A 21,547-nucleotide genomic window follows, 5' to 3' on the forward strand; every position below is an offset into this window, starting at 1 on the left:
TCGTGCGTTTTGCCAGCAGCTCTTCGCAAGCACAGCGCTGTTTGACTTCAAGCCTATTAGCCTAATGGCTGGTGTAACCAATGTGAAATGGCTAGCTAGTTAGCTGGGTGTGCGCTAATACCGTTTCAAACATCACTCGCTTTTAGATTTGGAGTAGTTATTCCCCTTGCGCTGCAAGGGCGGCGGCTTTTGTGGAGTGATGGGTAACGATGCTTCGAGTGTGGCTGTTGTCGATGTGTTCCTGGTTCGAGCCCAGGTAGGGGCGAGGAGGGGGACGGAAGCTATACTGTTACACTGGCAATACTATAGTGCCTATAAGAACATCCAATAGTCAAAGGTATATGAAATACAAATGGTATAGAGATAATATAGTATTTATAGGACTAACTACAACCTAAAGGTTCAACTGTATTCAGAATGCATATAGTTGTTTTTACACAATAGAGGGAAACCTCCAGATGTTTTGGAGATGGACTCTGCGGCTGTTTACGTCTAGGCCTGTTATCTGGTAAGAGCTGCCACATACAGATTGTATGCTTCACATAGGGTGTCCTAGTGTTTGATTTGCTTCAGGTTGCACAAATGAAGTGCTCGTTTTAAACCGCATCACCATGGCATTGACATTTAGCCTAAGCCAGTTGAGCTAGCCAACTGGAGCTAAAGTACCTCGAATCACAGTGGCTAACAAAACAGATATACTGTAGCAATACCATGGTAATGAGGTGTGTCTCTTGCATATGTCAAAAGGTAATGAGACACTGTGGCTCTGTTAGGTAGAATAGCTCTTCATATATCCCTGGGGCTGAGACATACACTGTCTGTTGCTTGTTGTGAATCTGGATCAGCCTGCGCAACAGACAGCCACAGCACTGATGCCCGCTGTGGTACTGGCAGACTGGTCTAGCAATAGGTTAGTTAGGCTATCTGGATGGAATGCCCTCGCTGGGAGTGACTGAAGATGAAAGCTGGTCAAACTAATCAGTGTCTTAATCAGTGGGAACCTGATTTACTATGTGGTAATTCAGCTCAATGAGAGTCTGAGAGCGGAAGGACTGGCCAGATTCAGAGGTCTGGATCCCTCCTAAGTGTTTTGGACTCACTCGAGTTCCACAGTCGATAGAAAGCTAATTGCTATGTTCAGCAGTGTATGTTTGCTAACAAAATAATGACCTGTCTGACTTGTTGGCCTGGCTATACCTCTGTTTTGACAACACTGCATCGAGGCTATTAACCCATACTTTACTACCACGGTTCATATGTACATCACCAGTCTACTGGATGATCGACTTCTTAGTCTGTGTAGAAGTCTGCTAGAAGGTGATGTTCACTGTGTACAGGAGGCATACTCCAGATCTCAACAACAACTGACATGACAGGGCAATAACATGAGGTTAAACATTACTGCAGTAATGCCCAATCCTTTGGTTTATGGCGTATAGGTTCAGCAGCTGATTTATTATTTAGCTGATTGTTATTTAATCTTAACGAATCGTGACTTTTTCGAGATTTGATCCTCTGTGTTGAAGTGATTTAAGTGTCTTTCTTGGTTGGTGGGTTTTTGTCTGCAACCGATGCTCAACCTGTGCCCTGGTGTGTTTTTAGTAGTCAGGCACGAGGCTGCAAAAATCTGTGGTCAGAGCTCTCGTTGAGCCTTGTATCAGTCAGCCCGTCAGAGGAAGGAAGCACACTGCTGCGGCTTACATGCGATCATGTTTGTGTGAGAGGTGGTCTCTTCTCCCCCTCCCTGTGTAATTTAGCCTAGTTGTAGTCACCCACCCCAAGATGGGCTGTGACTGAATATTACTCCATCAGAGGCAGTATTTTGGGATGTCTGTCACATTCCTCCTGAACCCACATCAGTGGTTAAACACTGGAATGAACACCACCAGTAAGGGAATTAGAGGACCTTTGGCATAGCAGGCTAGTTAGTGTCTAGGTGCTTCTGTGTAGGCCTAACCATCCCATTATGTTTCTCTACTCAAGTTTCTGTCAAAGCAAGGCATGGATTGGGTCCAACTTGAGATGTCTCTAAGGATTTGAATTAGGTCAGTCTAGGTGATATATTTGAATTGTTTTTTCTTTTCTTTTCCCAGAGACAATTTTTCACTTTAAAATGTATGTCAAACAAAAACCAGTAATTGCAAAATTAAACAAACTGTACAACTCTATGCACAAGTATTACTTGTCAATTTCCACTGAAACATGTAGTTGAAGAACAGTGCAGATAAAAAGTTTGGTTACTGATGGCACAAAACAGTCATTCTGTTACCAAATTTTGCATCTGCGCTGTTCTTAAAGTAAATGTGTTTTTGTGAAATGTTCAGTGGAAATTAGGGTTGGGCCATATCAAGAAGCATATAAGATCTAATTTTAAATGCCATTATATTCCAATATGGCATAATAAAGAATTTGTAGCATGGTTGAATTCTGGGGGAAAGTCAACAATGGTGAGTTTGAACATTTTACTAGCGAATGTGAACGATACACATTATGCAAATGAACAAAGTTTTGAAGCATGCTTGTCTAAATAACAATACTGGCTCAAGCAACGTGTACATTGTGTCAATCTGGAGTCGGTAAGCCAACAGGCCTGTCTGCTCTGCTGAGAAGAGGGGCTAGGAGAAGACATGCTGAGATCGGAGAGGAGGGAAAAACACAAGGATATCAAGATGGTGGCAGCTGTACAAATAATATTAAATTCTGACCCATTTTGACCCTTAGGTCTTCATCGGGCATTCATTGGGGTCAGTACTCAATGACATCACTTCCTGAAACAGGAGGTTTAACATTTTTTTTTTTTAAATGTAAGTTTCACATTGGGATATTGCATCAAAATATATGATCATACACAGGGAATGTAATCAATATTTACAGTAATATACATACACAATATTAAATTAGGATTACACACACACACACACACACACACACACACACACACACAATTTAGACATTGAAACTATAAAAACGGTTAAGTCAAGCTCCTTGTTAAGGCCATGAGGAGACGGGTACTGTGGCTCCAGAACGATTCCCTTTTGAAGACGTTTCCTCTCAATGTCCCCTCCCCTGCATGACATTGTGACCATTTCTATTCCAATATATCTGAGAACTATAGGATGTCCAGCTTGTACAAAATGAGCAGTAACCAAATGTTTTTTTGTCTCACCTGGCCGTATATTGCTGCGGTGCACACTGATCCGTCTCTTAAGGCTTCTACGGGCTTTCCCGATGTAAGACGGACCACAGGGACATTTCAGCATGTCCACCAAAGTTATTTACATGAAGGTAATCAGGCCCTTGATCTTTAATCTTTGTCCTGTGCAGGGGTGGGTAAATTAGTTTGTACGTGGCGCTGCTTTGAGCTTATTGGCCACATTTGTAATTACCCTCCGGAACCATGTCCAAGAAAGTTCCCCTTTTCTCTGGTGGGTAATCCGATTTAACCACTATCTCTCGTTTGGGGGGGTCTTTTAAAAACAATATGTGGGGCATATTTAAAAATGGGTTTCAATTGTGGGTCAGGTTCAATAATAGACCAGTGCTTCCTGATGTCCTTCTGTTTTTGATGAGTTTGCCTACAACTCCAGCACTTTTGTTAAGTACCTGGATGTGCGCATGTTATTCAGCTTTTGTAGCTGTACAAATAGTCCATCCAAAGGGCTTTGACTTGTCAAACATGTCAGAAAGCTAACACAATATGATGTCCTGTCACCTTATTAATTGCGCCACTCACTAAGATTAACTAGCAAGTTAAACTTTGGTTGCGTTGATGCAGAATTGTTTTTTTGCCAGGAAAAAAAAAGAAAACGCATAATCGTTTTTAATTTATCCGTTATTTTATCAGGTAAGTTGACTGAACACGTTCTCATTTACAGCAACGACCTGGGGAATAGTTACAGGAGAGAGGGGGGGGCTAGATTGGGAATTTAGCCAGGACACCAGGGTTAACACCCCTACTCTTACGATAAGTGCCTTGGAATCTTTAATGACTAGAGCCAGGACACCCGTTTAACGTCCCATCTGAAAGACTGCACCCTACACAGGGCAGTGTCCCCAATCACTGCCCTGGGGCGTTGGGATATTTTTTTAGTCCAGAGGAGGGTGCCGCCTCCTGTTCCCTCCAACACTACTTCCAGCAGCATCTGGTCTCCAATCCAGGGACTGACCAGTAAGTATCTTGCTGCGTTTTATAAACTCACATGTTAAATGCTTTTTATTGGGTTCCCAAGTGACAGAGGTCTAAGGCACTGCATCTCAGTGCTAGAAGCGTCACTACAGACCCTGGTTCGATTCCAGGCTATCACAACTGGCCGTGATTAGGAGTCCCATAGGGCAGCGCACAATTGGCCCAGCGTTGTTAGGGTTTGGCCGGGGTAGGCTGTCATTTAAGTATTTGTTTATTTTTTTAACTGACTTACCTAGTTAAAGGTAAAAATCAATTTCTGCTCGGCATCAGACTAATTCTGTGCTCTAGTTGTACTTTCCACGCAGATAAGAATTCACAAACGGACATTCTATCAGCAGATGGCGCTCTGACTGTGTAGCTACTTTTCTCCTGTACTTTTCTCGATGTAGCCAGCCTACTTTTCTCTGGTAAAATGAAAGAAATTTAAGCTGTCTACATTCTTTCAATGATAAACATTAGAACAGGCCTTCCGCTAGCGACCCACCTCAACAACATCTGGTGAAATTGTCTGAGGACAGCGCCCCGCATACAAATGCATGAAAAACATTTTCAACCAGGCAGAAATAGTGATAAAATAAATGCCTTCTGAAGATCTTCTGTTGGCACTCAAAGGCCCCAGCTACATCACAAATGGTCCTTTTTTGTTCGATAATGTCCTTTATATCCCCAAAAACTGTTTAGCTGGCGCGCTTCATTCAATAATCCACCGGTTTCCCTCCTTCAAAATGCATACAAAATGAATCCCAAACGTTACCAATAAACTTCTCCAAACAAGTCAAACAACATTTATAATCAAACCTCAGGTACCCTAATACGTAAATAAACGGTAAAATTTAAGACAGAATCGTTATTGTCTTTACCGGAGATAAACAACAAAGAACGCGCTCTCATCCACGTGCACGAAAACATTATAGCCAAAATGGGAGCCACCTAGAAAAACTACAAATTCTAGCTCATTTTTCCAAAAACAAGCCTGAAACTTTTTCTAAAGATTTGACATCTAGTGGAAGCCCTATGAACTGCAATCTGGGAGGTTTTTGCCTCATAATTAACATGACAGCCATTGGAAACAGTATATAAAATAAAAATAAGATGGTTTGTTCTCTGGTTTTTGCCTGCCGTATCAGTTCTGTTAGACATTATTTTAACAGTTTTAGAAACTTGAGTTTTCTATATAAATCTACCAATTATATGCATATCCTGGCTTCTGGGCCTGAGTAACAGGCAGTTTACTTTGTGCACGCTTTTCATCCGGACCTCAAAATACTGCCCCCTAGCCCAAAGAGGTTTTAACTAAAAAATACCTTTTTCATTATAAGCTCATTTACTTGTGGCTACCAGCCAAATAGCTTTGCACATCTGTCATCTGATGAAAATGAAGCTATTTTCTGTGAAGGAAAACTATACTTGCGCGTATTCAACCGGGGGTACTGCAGGAGGGGGTCTGTTAATAATAAGTGGCATTTTTTTTAGTTATTTCAATATCTTTATGAATATAGCTTGCAACAACATATATTGTCTTTTATTATATACCTGTGGTACAAAAGGGGAGATTATCATCATTCTAATGTCAACTTTATTTCTCAACTCCTAATATTGAGAAAATTACACTCATTGGAGCCAATTACACTTGCTGGAGTATGACATAGCCTATTTGCGGGTGCTTATTCAAAGCCTACCAGTGTGGCAAGTGCTGCTGGTAAGCTTTCTTAAATTGGACATTTTTGCCAACACATGGCTCTTAGCTGTGTTTGGTGTTACCCTTCTAGCTATTAGGCTGTTAGTTTACTCTTCTAGTTATAATGGAGGCATGTCAAAATAATGAAACTATCTACTAAATCTATTCACTTTAAAATGTTGATTACTTCTCCTTGCCATGATCATTCACCTGATGATATTGATAAGACGACGTGATTTAAATGGGGGTCGCTGGTTTGCCCGGAGGTGGTCCGTGGGCAAGAATGTTGAAGACCCCTGGCTTATTGCTAATCTGTCATGGTTTGATAGCAGCTCAGGAGTGCATTGGCTTGTACATTACTTTCTGCATATTTTAATGGGCCGTCATCACTGCTGAACTTTTCTAAGAACGACCATTACATTACCTCACCAGTAAAGGAAAAAGAAAGGAAAAGCTAGCTTCCTGCAGGTGCTATATAAAGCAGGCCTAACTCAGAGCAAGCACTTGTAAACAATGCTGCTGTAGAGCAGAATGCAACAGTGTTTCCTGTAGTAACTTGGACGACAAACATACCAAGGTCTTAGTACTACGTAAAAATGGTTTCCAAATGTGTGTGAATGTATTTACAAATTACGAGTGAACTGAGAAGGTGGGGTTTCAGAATGTGGCTGTGTTCAAGAGTATCAAATCCATGATGCATTGTGACTGCCTGACTGATCTACATATGTGTATGCAAGATTTGTAGGTCAGTCAGCAGTTTTAATGTTGAACAAGCCCAATCATAGTGGGTTAGCCAGCCTACATCGATTTCCTTGTGTCTAAGGTCCACACAGCTCTGAGATCAGTTTGGGGAATTGATTGAAAGAAATACAGGCTTGGGATCAGTCAGGCAGATGTTAGGGGTAGGCACTTTATAACAGTCATTGTGCAGAAGTCACATGATTAAGCTTTGGGTCTCGTCGTTATTATCCGCATGCACTGAGTGACAGTTTATATTTTTGGGGGGGCATGATAGTTAATTGGCACGGTTATTGCTGTAGAGGAATTGGTTGACATGGCCCAGGTGACGAGGTTGATAGACTGCGACTTGTTTAATGTGGCAATTCTCTCAACATCTGTTTAAAGATTGACTTACAATCATTTGTAGATAACGTAATCAATAGGCCCCAGTATTGCGTGAATACGTTTGTCACAAACATTTTAGATGTTGTGCGTAAGATACTGCAGACTATGACTCATGGCAATATGTAGGTTTATTGTCAAGAGTCTTGTCCTGGAGGCAGGACTGAGCCATTTCCACTTATGCCAGCTGCAAAGTCACATCATTACAATAGCAAATTTTATGTAAAAGGCCCTCCCGAGTGGCGCAGCAGTCGAAGGTACTGAATCGCTGTGCTGAGGCGCCACTACAGCCTGGGGTTCGCTCTAGCGACTCCTTGTAGCCAACCGGGCGCTTGCAAGCTGACTTCGGTCGTCAGTTGCGGCTGGCTTCCGGGTCATGACAAAAAATGCTAACCTGCTGGTAATAACTGTTAGAAAGCCTTTTTTTATTTTATCTCCATTGTCAACAAGCCCAGTCAGGGGCTATCAGATTCTCACTGTATTCAAAACTCCCAGCTGATCCTCCCCATAGAGCCCCAGCCAGCTGCCAAAGCTAATGATACTGCTCCTCTGGATACCAGTCATAGCTCCAGTCTTTAAAAATACCCTGCTACATTCTCCCATGCTGTCCTTATGGGACTGTCATCAGTCTGAGATCCACACCGCTGTGAATATCGGTCTACACTGTTTAGAAAACAGAGCGGGCTCAACATGCCTGGAAAACAAACGCTTCGAAGTTCACTATGGTGCAGCGTGTGGGTTCCAGGCTAGGCTACATCTGAATGTTGTTGCTGTTTAGCCCATCTCCTCCTCACAACATGGTAAGGCTAGCACATAGCCTAAACGATGATCCTAAAAAATAAATGTTATTAATACGGTTTTCTTACACAACAAGCAGGTCAAGATCAAAGGTTAGCCTATGTAGGCTAATATGTATGTTTGTAAATCATTTGGCTCATTATAAACCCTTGGGCCATTACCCACCACACCCCCATAGATAAACCAGGCCTATAAGGCTAATTTCCATAGGGTCATATGTTTAATGTATTGCTCAAATGTAAACACCTGTCACCATCAATGGACCAGTCGGCATTGTCTCTTCATAACCTATACAGGGACAGGATGCTACAGTCTGACAGCAGAGGCAACAGGATGTATGCAGAGTGGGTTAACCACTGGGTTACAGTAGGTTCCTTACTGCCTGCATGTCAGCCAGGCCTTGAATAAATGACTTCTGTTTTTTTTGTTCGGTCTTCAGTATTTGTGCTTTGGGCCAACTCAAATGTGATGTAATATCTATCAAGCTAGTATATCCACTAATTTAAAAAAAACAAACACATTGATACAAGCCTGTAAATAGGAAGCACGTGTGACCGCAGTGCATTTGATGTCGAAATATGGTCAAGGGGAAAGTCACATCCCAAATCACATCAATCCCATAGGGTTATTTTTGAAATTATTTTTGTTTTGTTTTCAGAGCTTGCGTTGGCCCAGCGCAAGTTTGCCCAGTCCCTGGGAGAATTCCAGTTTGAGTACATCGGCGACGCGAAGACCGACGATGAGAGGTGTATTGGTGAGTGTGGTGCTGTTACGACCTACAGCTGGGTGGTTCTGCCAGCGTAACCACAGACTGAGAATCTTTTGTTTTTGGTTCTGTCTACCACCAAATGAAGTGCTTGCATGTGTAATTTCCCAAACCTTTGGCTTCTTTAGAGATGGAAACACCAGTACTTATGTCACTCTTTTTCTCTGTGTGGTCTTATGTTGGTATGTGTCCTGTCTCGCCTCCTGTTAGGGGAGTGGGGGGGGGGGGGGGTGTGTGATACTACACACACATATTTAGCAGATGTTATGTCAGGTGTATCGAAATGCTTGTGTTCCTAGCTCCAACAGTGCAGTAGTATCTAAAAACAATACACGCATCTAAAATAATGGAATTAAGAAATATATAAACATTAGGACGAGCAATGTCGGAGTGGCATTGACTAAAATACAGTAGAATAGAATACAGTATATACATGAGATGAGTGAAGCTGTATGTAAACATTATTAAAGTGACTAGTGTTCCATTATTAAAGTGTGTGTTTCTCTGTCTTGCAGATGAATCCTTGCAGGAGTTCTCCAACTTCCTTAAGAACCTGGAAGACCAAAGAGAGCTGATGGTAAGCAGTAACTAGTTGAGACCTGCTTTAAAAGCCAGGGGAAATACCGCTCTCTGTGTCTAACTAAAGTCTGCTCTGTGTGAGTAAATTACAGTTCCTCGGTGGGTGGAGGGTTAAGCGACGCCTCTGTGTTGTAACACCATGTTCATTAGGGCACACTGTAGCAAAACCTATTGGAATAGAAAACAATTAGTTTCTTAATAGACAAGTCTGGGTAGTCCCTGCTGTCTGTTTTCGTATGATTGGTGTCTAATGAACATGGGCCAGAGGAGAGGAGTCAGAGCCACCTTCACTGCACCTGTCTAAGGGTCACTGTGTGTGCTATCCCCACCTCTCCCCTGGAGGCGGTAGGACAGAACCATTAAACACAACCTCAGAAGACATGACATACCAGAGTCAATGGAGTCATTCAACACTCACTGATGTGTAGTGCTATACTAGTACACTACAGTGACACATGTTAAAGTTCAGTTACATCTGCTATAATTTATAGAGGAAGTTACAGCTGAAATTAATGTTGTAAATGTAGCCTGTTAGTGTTTTCTACCCATGCAGAAATAACTGGGTCTGTGTCCTAAATGGCACCCTATTCCTTCTCTGGTCAACAGTAGTGCACAACATAGGGAATAGAGTGCCATTTGGGATGCAACCTAGGGTAACCCTGGAGTTTGCAACCAACCCAGCCTCTCTTGTTGAGTAACGGTGTTCGTGTGTCAACAGATGGGCGTCTCCGTTTCACAGAATAATACCCCTCAAGGCTCCTGGCTCTATTGTCCCTATTCCTCCATACCTCTATTTACTGTAGGTTTTGCTGACTCAACGTTTTAATCAAGGGCTAGGCTATATCTTGTGGTCTCTTGGTGACTCATGCAACATAGATAATGTAGTGTTATTTATATTCTCCTGTAATGCAGCCTATGGCTTGTTCTGGGAGTTCTAAGAGCTCGTACACGCCAATAGTGTTTGCCTGCCGTGAGTACTTGCGGACCTAGTGCAAACCGATTTTACTTGTAGAGTCGCGCAACAGCACGTTGAACAATCGGTAGACGAATGGGAGATCCAGCCTCGATGCAATGTGTGCGACCCTTAAAATATGGTAGCTAGATACAGTATGGCATTTTGAAAAACCATTCAATACTATTGTTTTACTTCCCTGACCCCTTGCAATCAGAATAGGTTATGTTTACAATGCATGTTATGTACTGTATTTGCGCTGTAGATGGGGTCTATCGTTGCCATGTAACCATCTCTACCAGGGCCTGGTTCAGCCCCAGCATCGCATAGCAGTATGGGATGACATCGCAGCCCACAGCAGAGGACTGTGGGGTGGGCAGGCAGGCTCAGACATGTTCTGGAATTTATTTATTTTAAAAAATACATTTCACCTTTATTTTATTATTTATTGTATTACCTTTCATTGGTTGAGAACAAGTTCTCATTTACAACTGCGACCTGGCCAAGATGAAGCAAAGCAGTTCGACAGAGTTACACATGGAGTAAACAAAATGTCAATAATACAGTAGAAAAACAAGTGTATATACAATGTAAACAAATTAAGGGAGGTAGGGCAATAAATAGGCCATGGTGGCAAAGTAAATACAATATAGCAATTAAAACACTGGAAATGTAGATTTGCAGTAGATGAATGTGCAAAGGAGCAAGATAAATACAGTAGGGGAGAGGTAGTTGTTTGGGCTATGTGCAGTGATCTGTGAGCTGCTCTGACAGCGGGTGCTTAAAGCTAGTGAGGGAGATAAGTGTCTCCAGTTTCAGAGATTTTTGTAGTTCGTTCCAATTCATTGGCAGCAGAGAACTGGAAGGAGAGATGGCCAAAGGAGGAATTGGCTTTGGGGGTGACCAGTGAGCTATACCTGCTGGAGCGTGTGTTACGGGTGGGTGCTGCTATGGTGACCAGCGAGCTGAGATAAGGGGGCACTTTACCTAGCAGGGTCTTGTAGATGACCAGGAACCAGTGGGTTTGTCGACGAGTATGAAGCGAGGACTCAGCCAACGAGAGTGTACAGGTCACAGTGGTAGGTAATATATGGGGCTTTGGTAACAAAACGGATGGCAATGTGATAGACTGCATCCAATTTGTTGAGCAGGGTATTGGAGGCTATTTTGTATATGACATCGCCGAAGTCGAGGATCTGTAGGATGGTCAGTTTTACGAGGGTATGTTTGGCAGCATGAGTGAAGGATGCTTTGTTGCCAAATAGGAAGCCAATTCTAGATTTAATTTTGGATTGGAGATGCTCAATGTGAGTCTGGAAGGAGAGTTTACAGTCTAACCAGACACCTAGAATATGAGGACAACTACAAATACCTAAGTCAGAACCGTCCAGAGTAGTGATGCTGGGCAGGTAGGTGCAGGCAGCGATTGATTGAAGAGCATGCATTTAGTTTTACATTTAAGAGCAGTTGGGGGCCACGGAAGGAGAGTTGTATGGCATTGAAGCTTGCCTGGAGGGTTGTTAACACAATGTCCAAAGAAGGGCCAGAAGAATACAGAATGGTGTCTGTGTAGAGGTGGATCAGAGACTCGCCAGCAACAAGAGCGACATCATTGATGTATACAGAGAAGATAGTCGGCCCAAGAATTGAACCCTGTGGCACCCCCGTAGACTGCCAGAGGCCCGGACAACAGGCCTTCCGATTTGACACACTGAACTCTATCGGAGAAGTAGTTGGTGAACCAGGCGATCATTTGAGAAACCAAGGGTGTTGAGTCTGCTGATAAGGATGTGGTGATTGACAGTCGAAAGCCTTGGCCAGGTCAATGAATACAGCTGCACAGTATTGTTTCTTATCGATGGTGGTTAAGATATCGTTTAGGACCTTGAGCGTGGCTGAGGTGCAGCTCTGAAACCAGATTGCATAGCGGAGAAGGTACGCTGGGATTCGAAATGGTCTGTAATCTCTTTAACTTGGCTTTCGAAGACCTTTAGAAAGGCAGGGTAGGATAGATATAGGTCTGTAGCGGTTTGAGTGTGTGTCGTCCCCCCTTTGAAGAGGGGATGACCGCAGCTGCTTTCCAATCTTTGGAATCTCAGATGACACGAAAGACGTTGAACAGGCTAGTAATTGGGGTTGCAGTAATTTCGGCAGATAATTTTAGAAAGAAAGGGTCCAGATTGTCTAGCCTGGTTGATTTGTAGGGGTCCAGATTTTGCAGCTCTTTCAGAACATCAGCTGACTGGATTTTGTAGAAATGGGGAAGGCTTGGGCGAGTTGCTGTGGGGGGGTGCAGTGCTGTTGACTGGGTTAGGGGTAGCCAGTTGGAAAGCATGGCCAGCCGTAGAAAAATGCTTATTGAAGTTCTCAATTATAGTGGATTCATCAGTGGTGACAGTTTCCTATCCTCAGTGCAGTGGGCAGCTGGGAGGAGGTGCTCTTATTCTCCATGGACTTTACAGTGTCCCAGAACTTTTTTGAGTTTGTGTTGCAGGAAGCTAATTTCAGCTTGAAAAAGCTAGCCTTGGCTTTTCTAACTGCCTGTGTATATCGTTCCTAACTTCCCTGAAAAGTTTCATATCACGGGGGCTGTTTGATGCTAATGCAGTACGCCACAGGATGTTTTTGTGCTGGTCAAGGGCAGTCAGGTCTGGAGAGAACCGAGGGCTATATCTGTTCCTGGTTCTAAATTTCTTGAATGGGGCATGCTTATTTAAGATGGTGAAGATGGCATTTTTGAAGAATAACCAGGCATCCTCTACTGACGGGATGAGGTCAATATCCTTCCAGGATACCTGGGCCAGGTCGATTTAGAAATGCCTGCTCGCTGAAGTGTTTCAGGGAGCGTTTGACAGTGATGAGTGGAGGTCGTTTGACCGCTGACCCATTTACAGATGCAGGCAATGAGGCAGTGATCACTGAGATTTGGTTGAAAAGAGCAGAGGTGTATTTAGAGGGCGAGTTGGTTAGGATGATATCTGTGAGGGTACCCGTGTTTACGACTTTGGGGTTGTACCTGGTAGGTTCATTGATAATTTGTGTGAGATTGAGGGCATCAAGCTTAGATTGTAGGATGGCTGGGGTGTTAAGCATGTCGCAGTTTAGGTCACCTAGCAGCATGAACTCTGAAAATAGATGGGGGGGGGCAAGCAGTTCACATACGGTGTCCAGAGCACAGCTGGGGGAAGAGGGTGGTCTATAGCAAGCGGCAACGGTGAGAGATGGATTTTTAAAAGTAGAAGTTCAAATTGTTTGGGTACAGACCTGGATAGCAGCCTGCAGAGTAGTAGCCTTCCTATCTATCAACCCAGGGCAATTCTACGGTAACGGACTTGTGCCGAGACTCCGATTTTTCACTTAAAATGTATGCCAAACTTGATTTCAAAGTTTAACAAACCATAACTCTATTCACAAGAACTACTTTTAACAATATACACTGAACATTTTACAAAAACACATTTACTGGAAAAGCTGCAGATGCAAAGTTTGGGTCCACGGTTTCCCAAAACTCTTAAATAGCTGCTCCGAATTAAGATTCAATGATGTTTGCAAAAATAGTGTCAGCTATGACATGACACATTGACTTTGAGAATCTCTTTTGGTTATTGAACTACAGTAAGTGGAATTGCGGGAACTGAATTTTGTCATGGGTCCCTGATCTGTACTACCCAGAAATGAACAACTATGGATATGAATGTTATTCTCTTCATGGTGATGTATCCTAACTAGGTACAGAAATTTATAAATATGCAATATCCTATTCTACACGCTGGCTATTATTTTAATGAGCTCTGCCCCCAAACAAGACCAAATCTGAACCGATCTTAGATGTCTGGCTGCATTTAGAGAGGCATCCCAATTCTGACATTTTCTTCACTAATTGGTCTTTTGACCAATCAGGTCAGCTCTGATATCAATTAGTGTAGAGGTCGACCGATTAATCGGAATGGCCGATTTAATAGGGCCGATTTCAAGTTTCCGTAACAATCGGAAATCTGTATTTTTGGGCGCCGATTTGCCTATTTATATTTTATTTGTTATTTTTATTTAACTAAGCAAGTCAGTTAAAGAACACATTCTTATTTTCAATGACGGCCTAGGAACGGTGGGTTAACCGCCTTGTTCAGGGGCAGAACGACAGATTTTCACCTTGTCAGCTCAGGGGATCCAATCTTGCAACCTTACAATTAACTAGTCCAACGCAATAACGACTTGCCCCCCTCTCGTTGCACTCCACAAGGAGATTGCCTGTTACGCGAATGCAGTAAGGTAAGTTGCTAGCTAGCATTAAACTTACCTTATAAAAAACAATCAATCATAATCACTAGTTAACTACACATGGTTGATGATACTACTAGATATTATCTAGCATGTCCTGCGTTGCATATAATCTGACTGAGCATACAAGTATCTGACTGAGCGGTGGTAGGCAGAAGCAGGCGCGTAAACATGAATTCAAACAGCACTTTCGCGCATTTTGCCAGCAGCTCTTCGTTGTGCGTCAAGCATTGCGCTGTTTATGACTTCAAGCCTATCAACTCCCGAGATGAGGCTGGTGTAACCGAAGTGAAAAGGCTAGCTAGTTAGCGCGCGCTAATAGCGTTTCAAACGTCACTCGCTCTGCACCTTCTAGTAGTTGTTCCCCTTGCTCTGCATGGGTAACGCTGCTTCAAGATGGCTGTTGTGTTGATGATTCGAGCCCAGGGAGGAGCAAGGAGAGGGAAGCTATACTGTTACAGTGGCAATATTAAAGTGCCTATAAGAACATCCAATAGTCAAAGGTTAATGAAATACAAATGGTATAGAGGGATATAGTCCTATAATTCCAATAATAACTACAACCTAAAACAACTTACCTGGGAATATTGAAGACCCATGTTAAAAGGAACCACCAGCTTTCATATGTTCTCATGTTCTGAGCAAGGAACTGAAACGTTAGCTTTCTTACATAGCACATATTGCACTTTTACTTTCTTCTCCAACTTTGTTTTTGCATTGTTTAAACCAAATTGAACATGTTTCATTATCTACTTGAGGCTAAATTGATTTTATTGAAGCATTATATTAATTTAAAATAAGTGTTCAGTATGGTTGTAATTGTCATTTATTACAAATAAGTAAAAATCGGCCGATTTAATCGGTATCGGCTTTTTTGGTACTCCAATAATCAGTATCGACGTTGAAAAATCATATTCTGTCGACCTCTAGTGTAGATAAAGTGGAGGAGATGGATTAAAGAAGAGAACTTGAGATGGATTGTGTGTGCCATTGAGGGTGAATGGGTAAGACAAAATATTTAAGTGCCTTTGAACTGGAAATGGCAGTAGGTGACAGGCGCACCAGTTTGTCAAGAACAGCAACGCTGCTGTTTAAAAAAAAAAAAAAGTATAACGCTCAATAGTTTCCCGTGTGTATCAAGAATGGTCCACCACCCAAAGGACATCCAGCCAACTTGAGACAACTACAAGAAGCATTGTCAACATGGGCCAGCATCCCTGTGGAACGCTTTGCACACCTTGTAGAGTCCATGCCCCGATGGAGTGAGGCTGTTCTGAGTGAAAAAAAGGTGCATCTCAATATTAGGAACGTGTTCCTAATGTGTTTACCCTCCGTAGAGTTCAGTGAGTAGTGTACATTATAGTGTGTTCAACTCTTGTTCTCTGCTGTGTACTGTACTCTACTGTGCTGTCCACACTTCTGAACCCAACTCTGATTAGTGACTACTATAATTTTCCATTTGTGCCATTTTCAATTGTAGATACTCTGTTACCGATTTTGATAACGGAATTTCAAGTTATTGCTCATATTTCATAAACAATTGATAGGTCTACCTTATGACTTCTGAACCTTCATTATCCTCCCTCATGAGGGAGAGAAATTTGAAAGATATGCGAGGCAAAGTTTCTTAAACTTACAGAAGGCAGAGATCTTTCTCCAAAATATGTGTTGATATTAGATGGCAAGGGTCTTTACTTTAATTCAACATTATACTGTTTTGATGTATTTCTAATACCTTAAGAAAACCAGAAATCAAAACCTTTGCTTAATCAACATTTTTTGGGTTGGGGAAAATGGTTGACCAAAGTATATATGCCTTGATTTCAACAACAAAAAATATAGAACTAATATAGAACTCTAGCTTTGATTTGACACCAAATTTGACATGCTCCTTTGAGCTTCACATGTTGGTGCTCATGGGTCCTTTTACATGGACATGACCCCCAGCAACAGGACCTTTAGCAGAGAGGGAGGTAGGTATGATTCAGAGAGGGGGAGATATGGCAGGGCGAGTGATCATTAGGACAGCGCTGTTGATTTCCAGCTGTCATGTGACTGTGGGACTAGTGTACTTGAATGTCTTGTGGATGCTTGTAAAAAGATATACAACAACAGGCAACTTTCACTGACTTTATGCTGTCATTAACCCTCTGCAAGTATTGTGACCTTTGGCTTTCCATTGGAATGTTATGTCAAATCGGACGGTGCTTATATTTGTCCTTTTTCACTAACTGCTGGGCTACCTGCCGCCTCTTAGGCTGGGTTTACACTCAAACGGTCGTCTTGGCAATACGTCACTGATTCTTCCGTAAAGATAGAAATTCTGGCATGCACTGAAATCTCCATGATGAGCTTGTGGAGCATCTACAGAATGCTTAGTAGAGTATAAGTCCAGCGTAACACTGTGCCTGTGAATAAATGAAACACTTTTGTGGAATGTCCTAATATGGTCATGTCTTATCTCTTGCTCTCTCAGATGAGGAATATTACAGAAACGCTAATGAAACCGCTGGAGAAGTTCAGAAAAGAGCAACTGGGCTCAGCCAAGGTACTCTATCATATGCCACTGCTTCATTCAGTCTACTTGTTAATGAGCTCATACAAGCACAATATTGTGTGCTCTGAACACAGCTATAAAGTAATACCCTTTTCTCAACATTGAGCCAAACCAAGCTGTACTGCCCTGGCCTGGTTGTGCATCCACCATAGTTGCAAAAACCATGCTGGAAAGAGGAATGTGATGAAAATATCAGAGCCAGATAAGTACGTTTTGGGTCAGCACAGTAATGTGAAAAGGGTATTAGGCAGTATCTTTTATCAAAATCCCTTTTTAATTGTAATGTGTACCTCTTGATATCATGTTCTGAACATTCCTTTGGTCAGTGAAACTAATGCAATATTAAGATGACATTTGTCCTGCTCACTTCTCTCATCTCTCTCTCTCACCATGCTCTTTCTCAATCTGTTCCTCTATGCTATGCCCTTTTAAGGCGGAAAGGAAGAAGTATGAGAAGGAAACTGAGAAGTACTACAGCTCCTTGGAGAAGCTTTTGAACATGTCAGCAAAGAAGAAGGAACCGCAGCTACAGGAGGTACTTTGTTTAATACTTTTACCCTCGCTCTCGTGCGTATATTTACGGAAAATGGAAAACAGGCCAAAAATACGGGCCCCAACATCTTCCCAACCCCAAAATGGCTGGAAAGAATATTTGCTTAGGGAGAAGTTCCTGACCCATAGGCTGCCTCTCAAATAGCACCCTATTCCCTGTATAACGCACTACTTTTGACCAGAGACCTATACACGGTAGGGGATAGGGTGACATCTTGGCTCATCTCTGTAGCGCTGAAGTGTGTGGAGTGGTGTGAGTGTCCACAGGCCACAGGCCACTGTGAAGGCTTGTGGAGCTATCCTTTGTGTAAGGATATACTAAACTTACCATAGAGCACCTTAGACATGCAGTCTGGTACTAGATTGTGTATGTAATATAACCTAAACTCCCCTTCACTTAACAAATTATTTTGTATCCTATAGATTGCCCTTGTGGGAACTGTTCTGTTCCCTCACTGACTCTTGTGGTGTATTCAATGAGATTAAACTTTCTGAACATTTCAGGTAGAAATGTGAAGAGAGCTGACACAATTCCAAATTATACCTGAGAGCCAATCTCTTATGCATTACATTTCTGTGTTGTGATACCCTCCTGAACAGACCCCAGGGTTCTGTGTTTGGAACAGATATTGTAATCAGGGCACAGTAGAGTGTGTGTGTGTTCATAGCTGCGAGGCACCGTCTAAACTCAACTAATCTGATGTCATACTGTACACTCGCCATGTGACGGGCCCGAAGCACAGGCCCGACCTATGGCACTCAGGGGAAAAACTACTAGCCGCTAATGGAAACTGATGCACTGGATTGAATACAATAACATATTGAACATCCTACAGTAAAGGGGTAACTAACATTGAATACTGGGATGCTGTGAAGATCCAGTCAACAAACCATATAGCCTAATCAATTAGCTTATTAGTCGACCAAACGATACTCGCCAGTTGATTGGTCACTTTTTTGGGGGGGCTGTCATACACCACATGTCATCAGTGTCTTAGCCCTTCAGACTTTCTCATGGCTCATACTTTCTCGGTCGGTCTGGGACTCTGTCTGAATCCAGTACAGCTGAAGCTAGGCTGTGTTCTCCATCTCTCTGTGTACACCTGACTGTACTGTATAATTACGCTGACATTTTCTCGCTTTCTCTCTCTGTCCTCTGTTGTGCAGGCAGACAGCCAGGTAGAGACCATTAGACAGCACTTCCAGGAGGAGTCTCTGGACTACGTGTGCAAACTGCAGGAGATCCAGGAGAGGAAGAAGTTTGACTGTGTGGAGCCAGTGAGTGTTAGAAAATACATAATCACACACTCTACACCAGGTGGACAAAACATGAACTCCTTCCTAATATTGTTTGCACAGCCCACAGTTGTCAAGTTGGCTGGATGTCCTTTGGGTGGTGGACCGTTGTTGATACACACAGGAAACTGTTGAGCGTGTGAAATGCGCTAGCGTTGTAGTTCGACACAAACTACAGCCATACCCCATTCAAAGGCACTTCAGTCTTTTCTCTTGCCCATTCACCCTCTGAATTGCACACATACACAATCCATGTCTCGAGCCTTTAATCGGTCCCCGGATCTTCATCTGCACTGATTTAAAGTGGATCTAACATGTGACCTCAATAAGGGATCATAGGTTCACCTGGTCAGTCTGTCATGTTCTTCATGTTTTGTACACTGTCTATGTTGTACTCCCAATGTGCCTTAAAGGAAATATTTACCCATTATTTTATTTTATTGTTACATTGTATTTGTACATCTGAGTGATTTTTTACAAAGCTGTTCAGTGTTCAAGCAGGCAGAAACACAGCCAGTATGACAAGTTTTGCATCATGACATTTGGAGCCAATGAGTGAACGAACTGTTGGCAAATGCACCTTTAGTACTTGTCTAGCATGGTCAGCAGTTCTCTTTTACAGTGCTCATTAACTTAGTACTCATAAAGTAGTGTACACTACAGTTAGTGTTTTATATAGGTTCCCGAGCAGTCAAAAGAAGTGTGTTTATAAACCAGCCCTGAAAGTGAGTGTGAGAAATCAGATGAAAGTCTTCATTCCATGTAAACCTGAAAAACAATGTGAAAAGTGTTGACGACCCCAGGTTATAATGCATTAAAATAAATGTCATTTATACACTCGTGTCCCATGTTCTTTCTCTCCCCAGATGCTGGCGTTCTTTCAGACAGTGTTCACCTTCTACCACCAGGGATTTGAGCTGGCCAATGACTTTAACCACTACAAGAAAGCCTTACAGATCAATATACAAAATGTGAGACCTTAGTCATCATCCAGGTCTTATTAGATTTCTATTTAAAGATGGAATCCCCCATTAGGGGAAACAGCGCCACTGTCTGCTCCCAGCACCTTTGTTGTTTTTGGTCAACATTTCTGCAGTGCAGATTCGGCTATTCTATCGAGCATGCAATGATGTCCGGTGGGAGCGGTGTTTTGCAGTAACTTTTGTTGTAATAGCGCAGTCTGACATGTTTTTTTTTTTAACCATTAAGGATTACATTTTTAACCACAATACAAGGATGTCAGTATACTGTATGAGACAAAGTGGTGTAAATATAGGTAGGTATGTGGCATGTGTCTGTGAGCAAGGCACGTCACCTTAATTGTTCCTGTAAATCGCTCTGGATAAAAGTGTCTGCTAAATGACAAACATTTTAATTGAGGTGATGATCATTTCCATCAATTTTAGAATTATATGTTTTTGTCCTAGAGGGACATGTCTTGTACACAGAGTATTGCTCTAAATACTATAGATTACACACTCATCACAAAAACTGTACATACACCCCCACATTACCCATGTTATACATATCCTACATTTGAATGTTGGCTCATAATATATCTATAAAGTTGATCTGCTTCTAGTGGGACTTTCCCTAGGTACTTGAGGTGCTTTTTTGTTTTTGTTTTGACTCATACTATTGTTAATGGTGTTTGGGTTAGTCTTAGTGTTTTGATTATGTTCTTTGACCCCAAACTTTCACTTTCACTCACTCTCCAAAGGGAGCTCTGCATTGTGTAATTGACCATTTTAGCTAGGGTCACAAGGGGTGTCTTCCTTCCTTGGGTGTCTCCCTGTAGTCAATGTACTACATTGTGAAACTTGACACACAAAAAACAATTAACCTTCATTTAAGGTTAGGGTTAAGTATAAGATTAGGGGCATAGACAAGGTTGGGGTTCATTTTTATATCAGTTTGGAGAGAAGTTGCTTTGCCGCTTGACCCGATAGTAACAAGACCCCCCCCCCCCCCCCCCCCCCCATATAGACACGGAGTCGGTTTGAGGGCACGCGGGTGGAGGTGTTTGAGCTGATGAAGAGGATAAGGGAGGTTCCCCAGGAGTACAGACAGACCAGCCCCATCAGCAGCGAAGGATACCTCTACGTCCAGGAGAAACGTAAGGATAGAGGAACGACGCGTGTGTCCAAGAGGGGAGGGCAGTTTAAACTGGTTGTGTTCCAATGAAATGTGTGTTGTCTCCCCCAGGGCCCCCTCCTTTTGGTTCCAGTTGGGTGAAGCGTTACTGCACGTTTGTGAAGGAACAGAAAATCCTACACATGGTCACCTTTGACCACAGGTCAGGAGGAAAGATGGTGAGTCGTGACCCATACAATCAAAGACAGGTTTTGGAAGCTATACAGAGTATGGTCCAAGTAGCACATCAAATGATTGATTATTCAATGTGTGTATCCATCCCTATTCAAATACATCTATGAAGTCATAATTTGTCAAATCGACAATTACCATTGAAACCCGCATTAAAAGTGCAGTCTGTAGTCATTTTATAAGGAACAACTCTCTTTCTTGCCATCAGAACAGGCTCTCTGAACAGTGATTCTCTCCCTCAGGGCGAGACTGAGTCGGTCACCCTTAAGTCTTGTGTCCGCAAAACCACAGACATGCTGGACAGGCGGTTCTGTCTCGATATAGAAATCACAGACCGGTATGTCGTCACATTGCACTACACCCATTACACTTCTCAATCACTTCAGTCATCATGTGTTCTCTGTGGTAAGACAAACTTTCCACAACCACCTGTTAAAGTATCTCGTCTCATCTAGGAA

At 42.5% G+C, this 21,547-nt stretch overlaps 1 protein-coding gene across 1 annotated transcript in view; it reads left to right on the top strand.

Annotated features, from left to right (window-relative positions):
• Nucleotides 1–21,547, top strand: part of LOC139374718 (rho GTPase-activating protein 10-like) — a 68,355-nt gene that overhangs the window by 15,408 nt on the left and 31,400 nt on the right. The window contains exons 2-10 of the mRNA XM_071115827.1: nucleotides 8,443–8,538; nucleotides 9,066–9,127; nucleotides 16,836–16,907; nucleotides 17,350–17,451; nucleotides 18,636–18,746; nucleotides 19,631–19,735; nucleotides 20,751–20,880; nucleotides 20,970–21,076; nucleotides 21,332–21,426. Of these exons, the coding sequence (XP_070971928.1) occupies nucleotides 8,443–8,538; nucleotides 9,066–9,127; nucleotides 16,836–16,907; nucleotides 17,350–17,451; nucleotides 18,636–18,746; nucleotides 19,631–19,735; nucleotides 20,751–20,880; nucleotides 20,970–21,076; nucleotides 21,332–21,426 (880 nt within the window). The remainder of the gene's footprint in view (nucleotides 1–8,442; nucleotides 8,539–9,065; nucleotides 9,128–16,835; nucleotides 16,908–17,349; nucleotides 17,452–18,635; nucleotides 18,747–19,630; nucleotides 19,736–20,750; nucleotides 20,881–20,969; nucleotides 21,077–21,331; nucleotides 21,427–21,547) is intronic.

Source organism: Oncorhynchus clarkii, chromosome 19, assembly GCF_045791955.1.
Source record: "Oncorhynchus clarkii lewisi isolate Uvic-CL-2024 chromosome 19, UVic_Ocla_1.0, whole genome shotgun sequence".
NCBI lineage: Eukaryota > Metazoa > Chordata > Actinopteri > Salmoniformes > Salmonidae > Oncorhynchus > Oncorhynchus clarkii.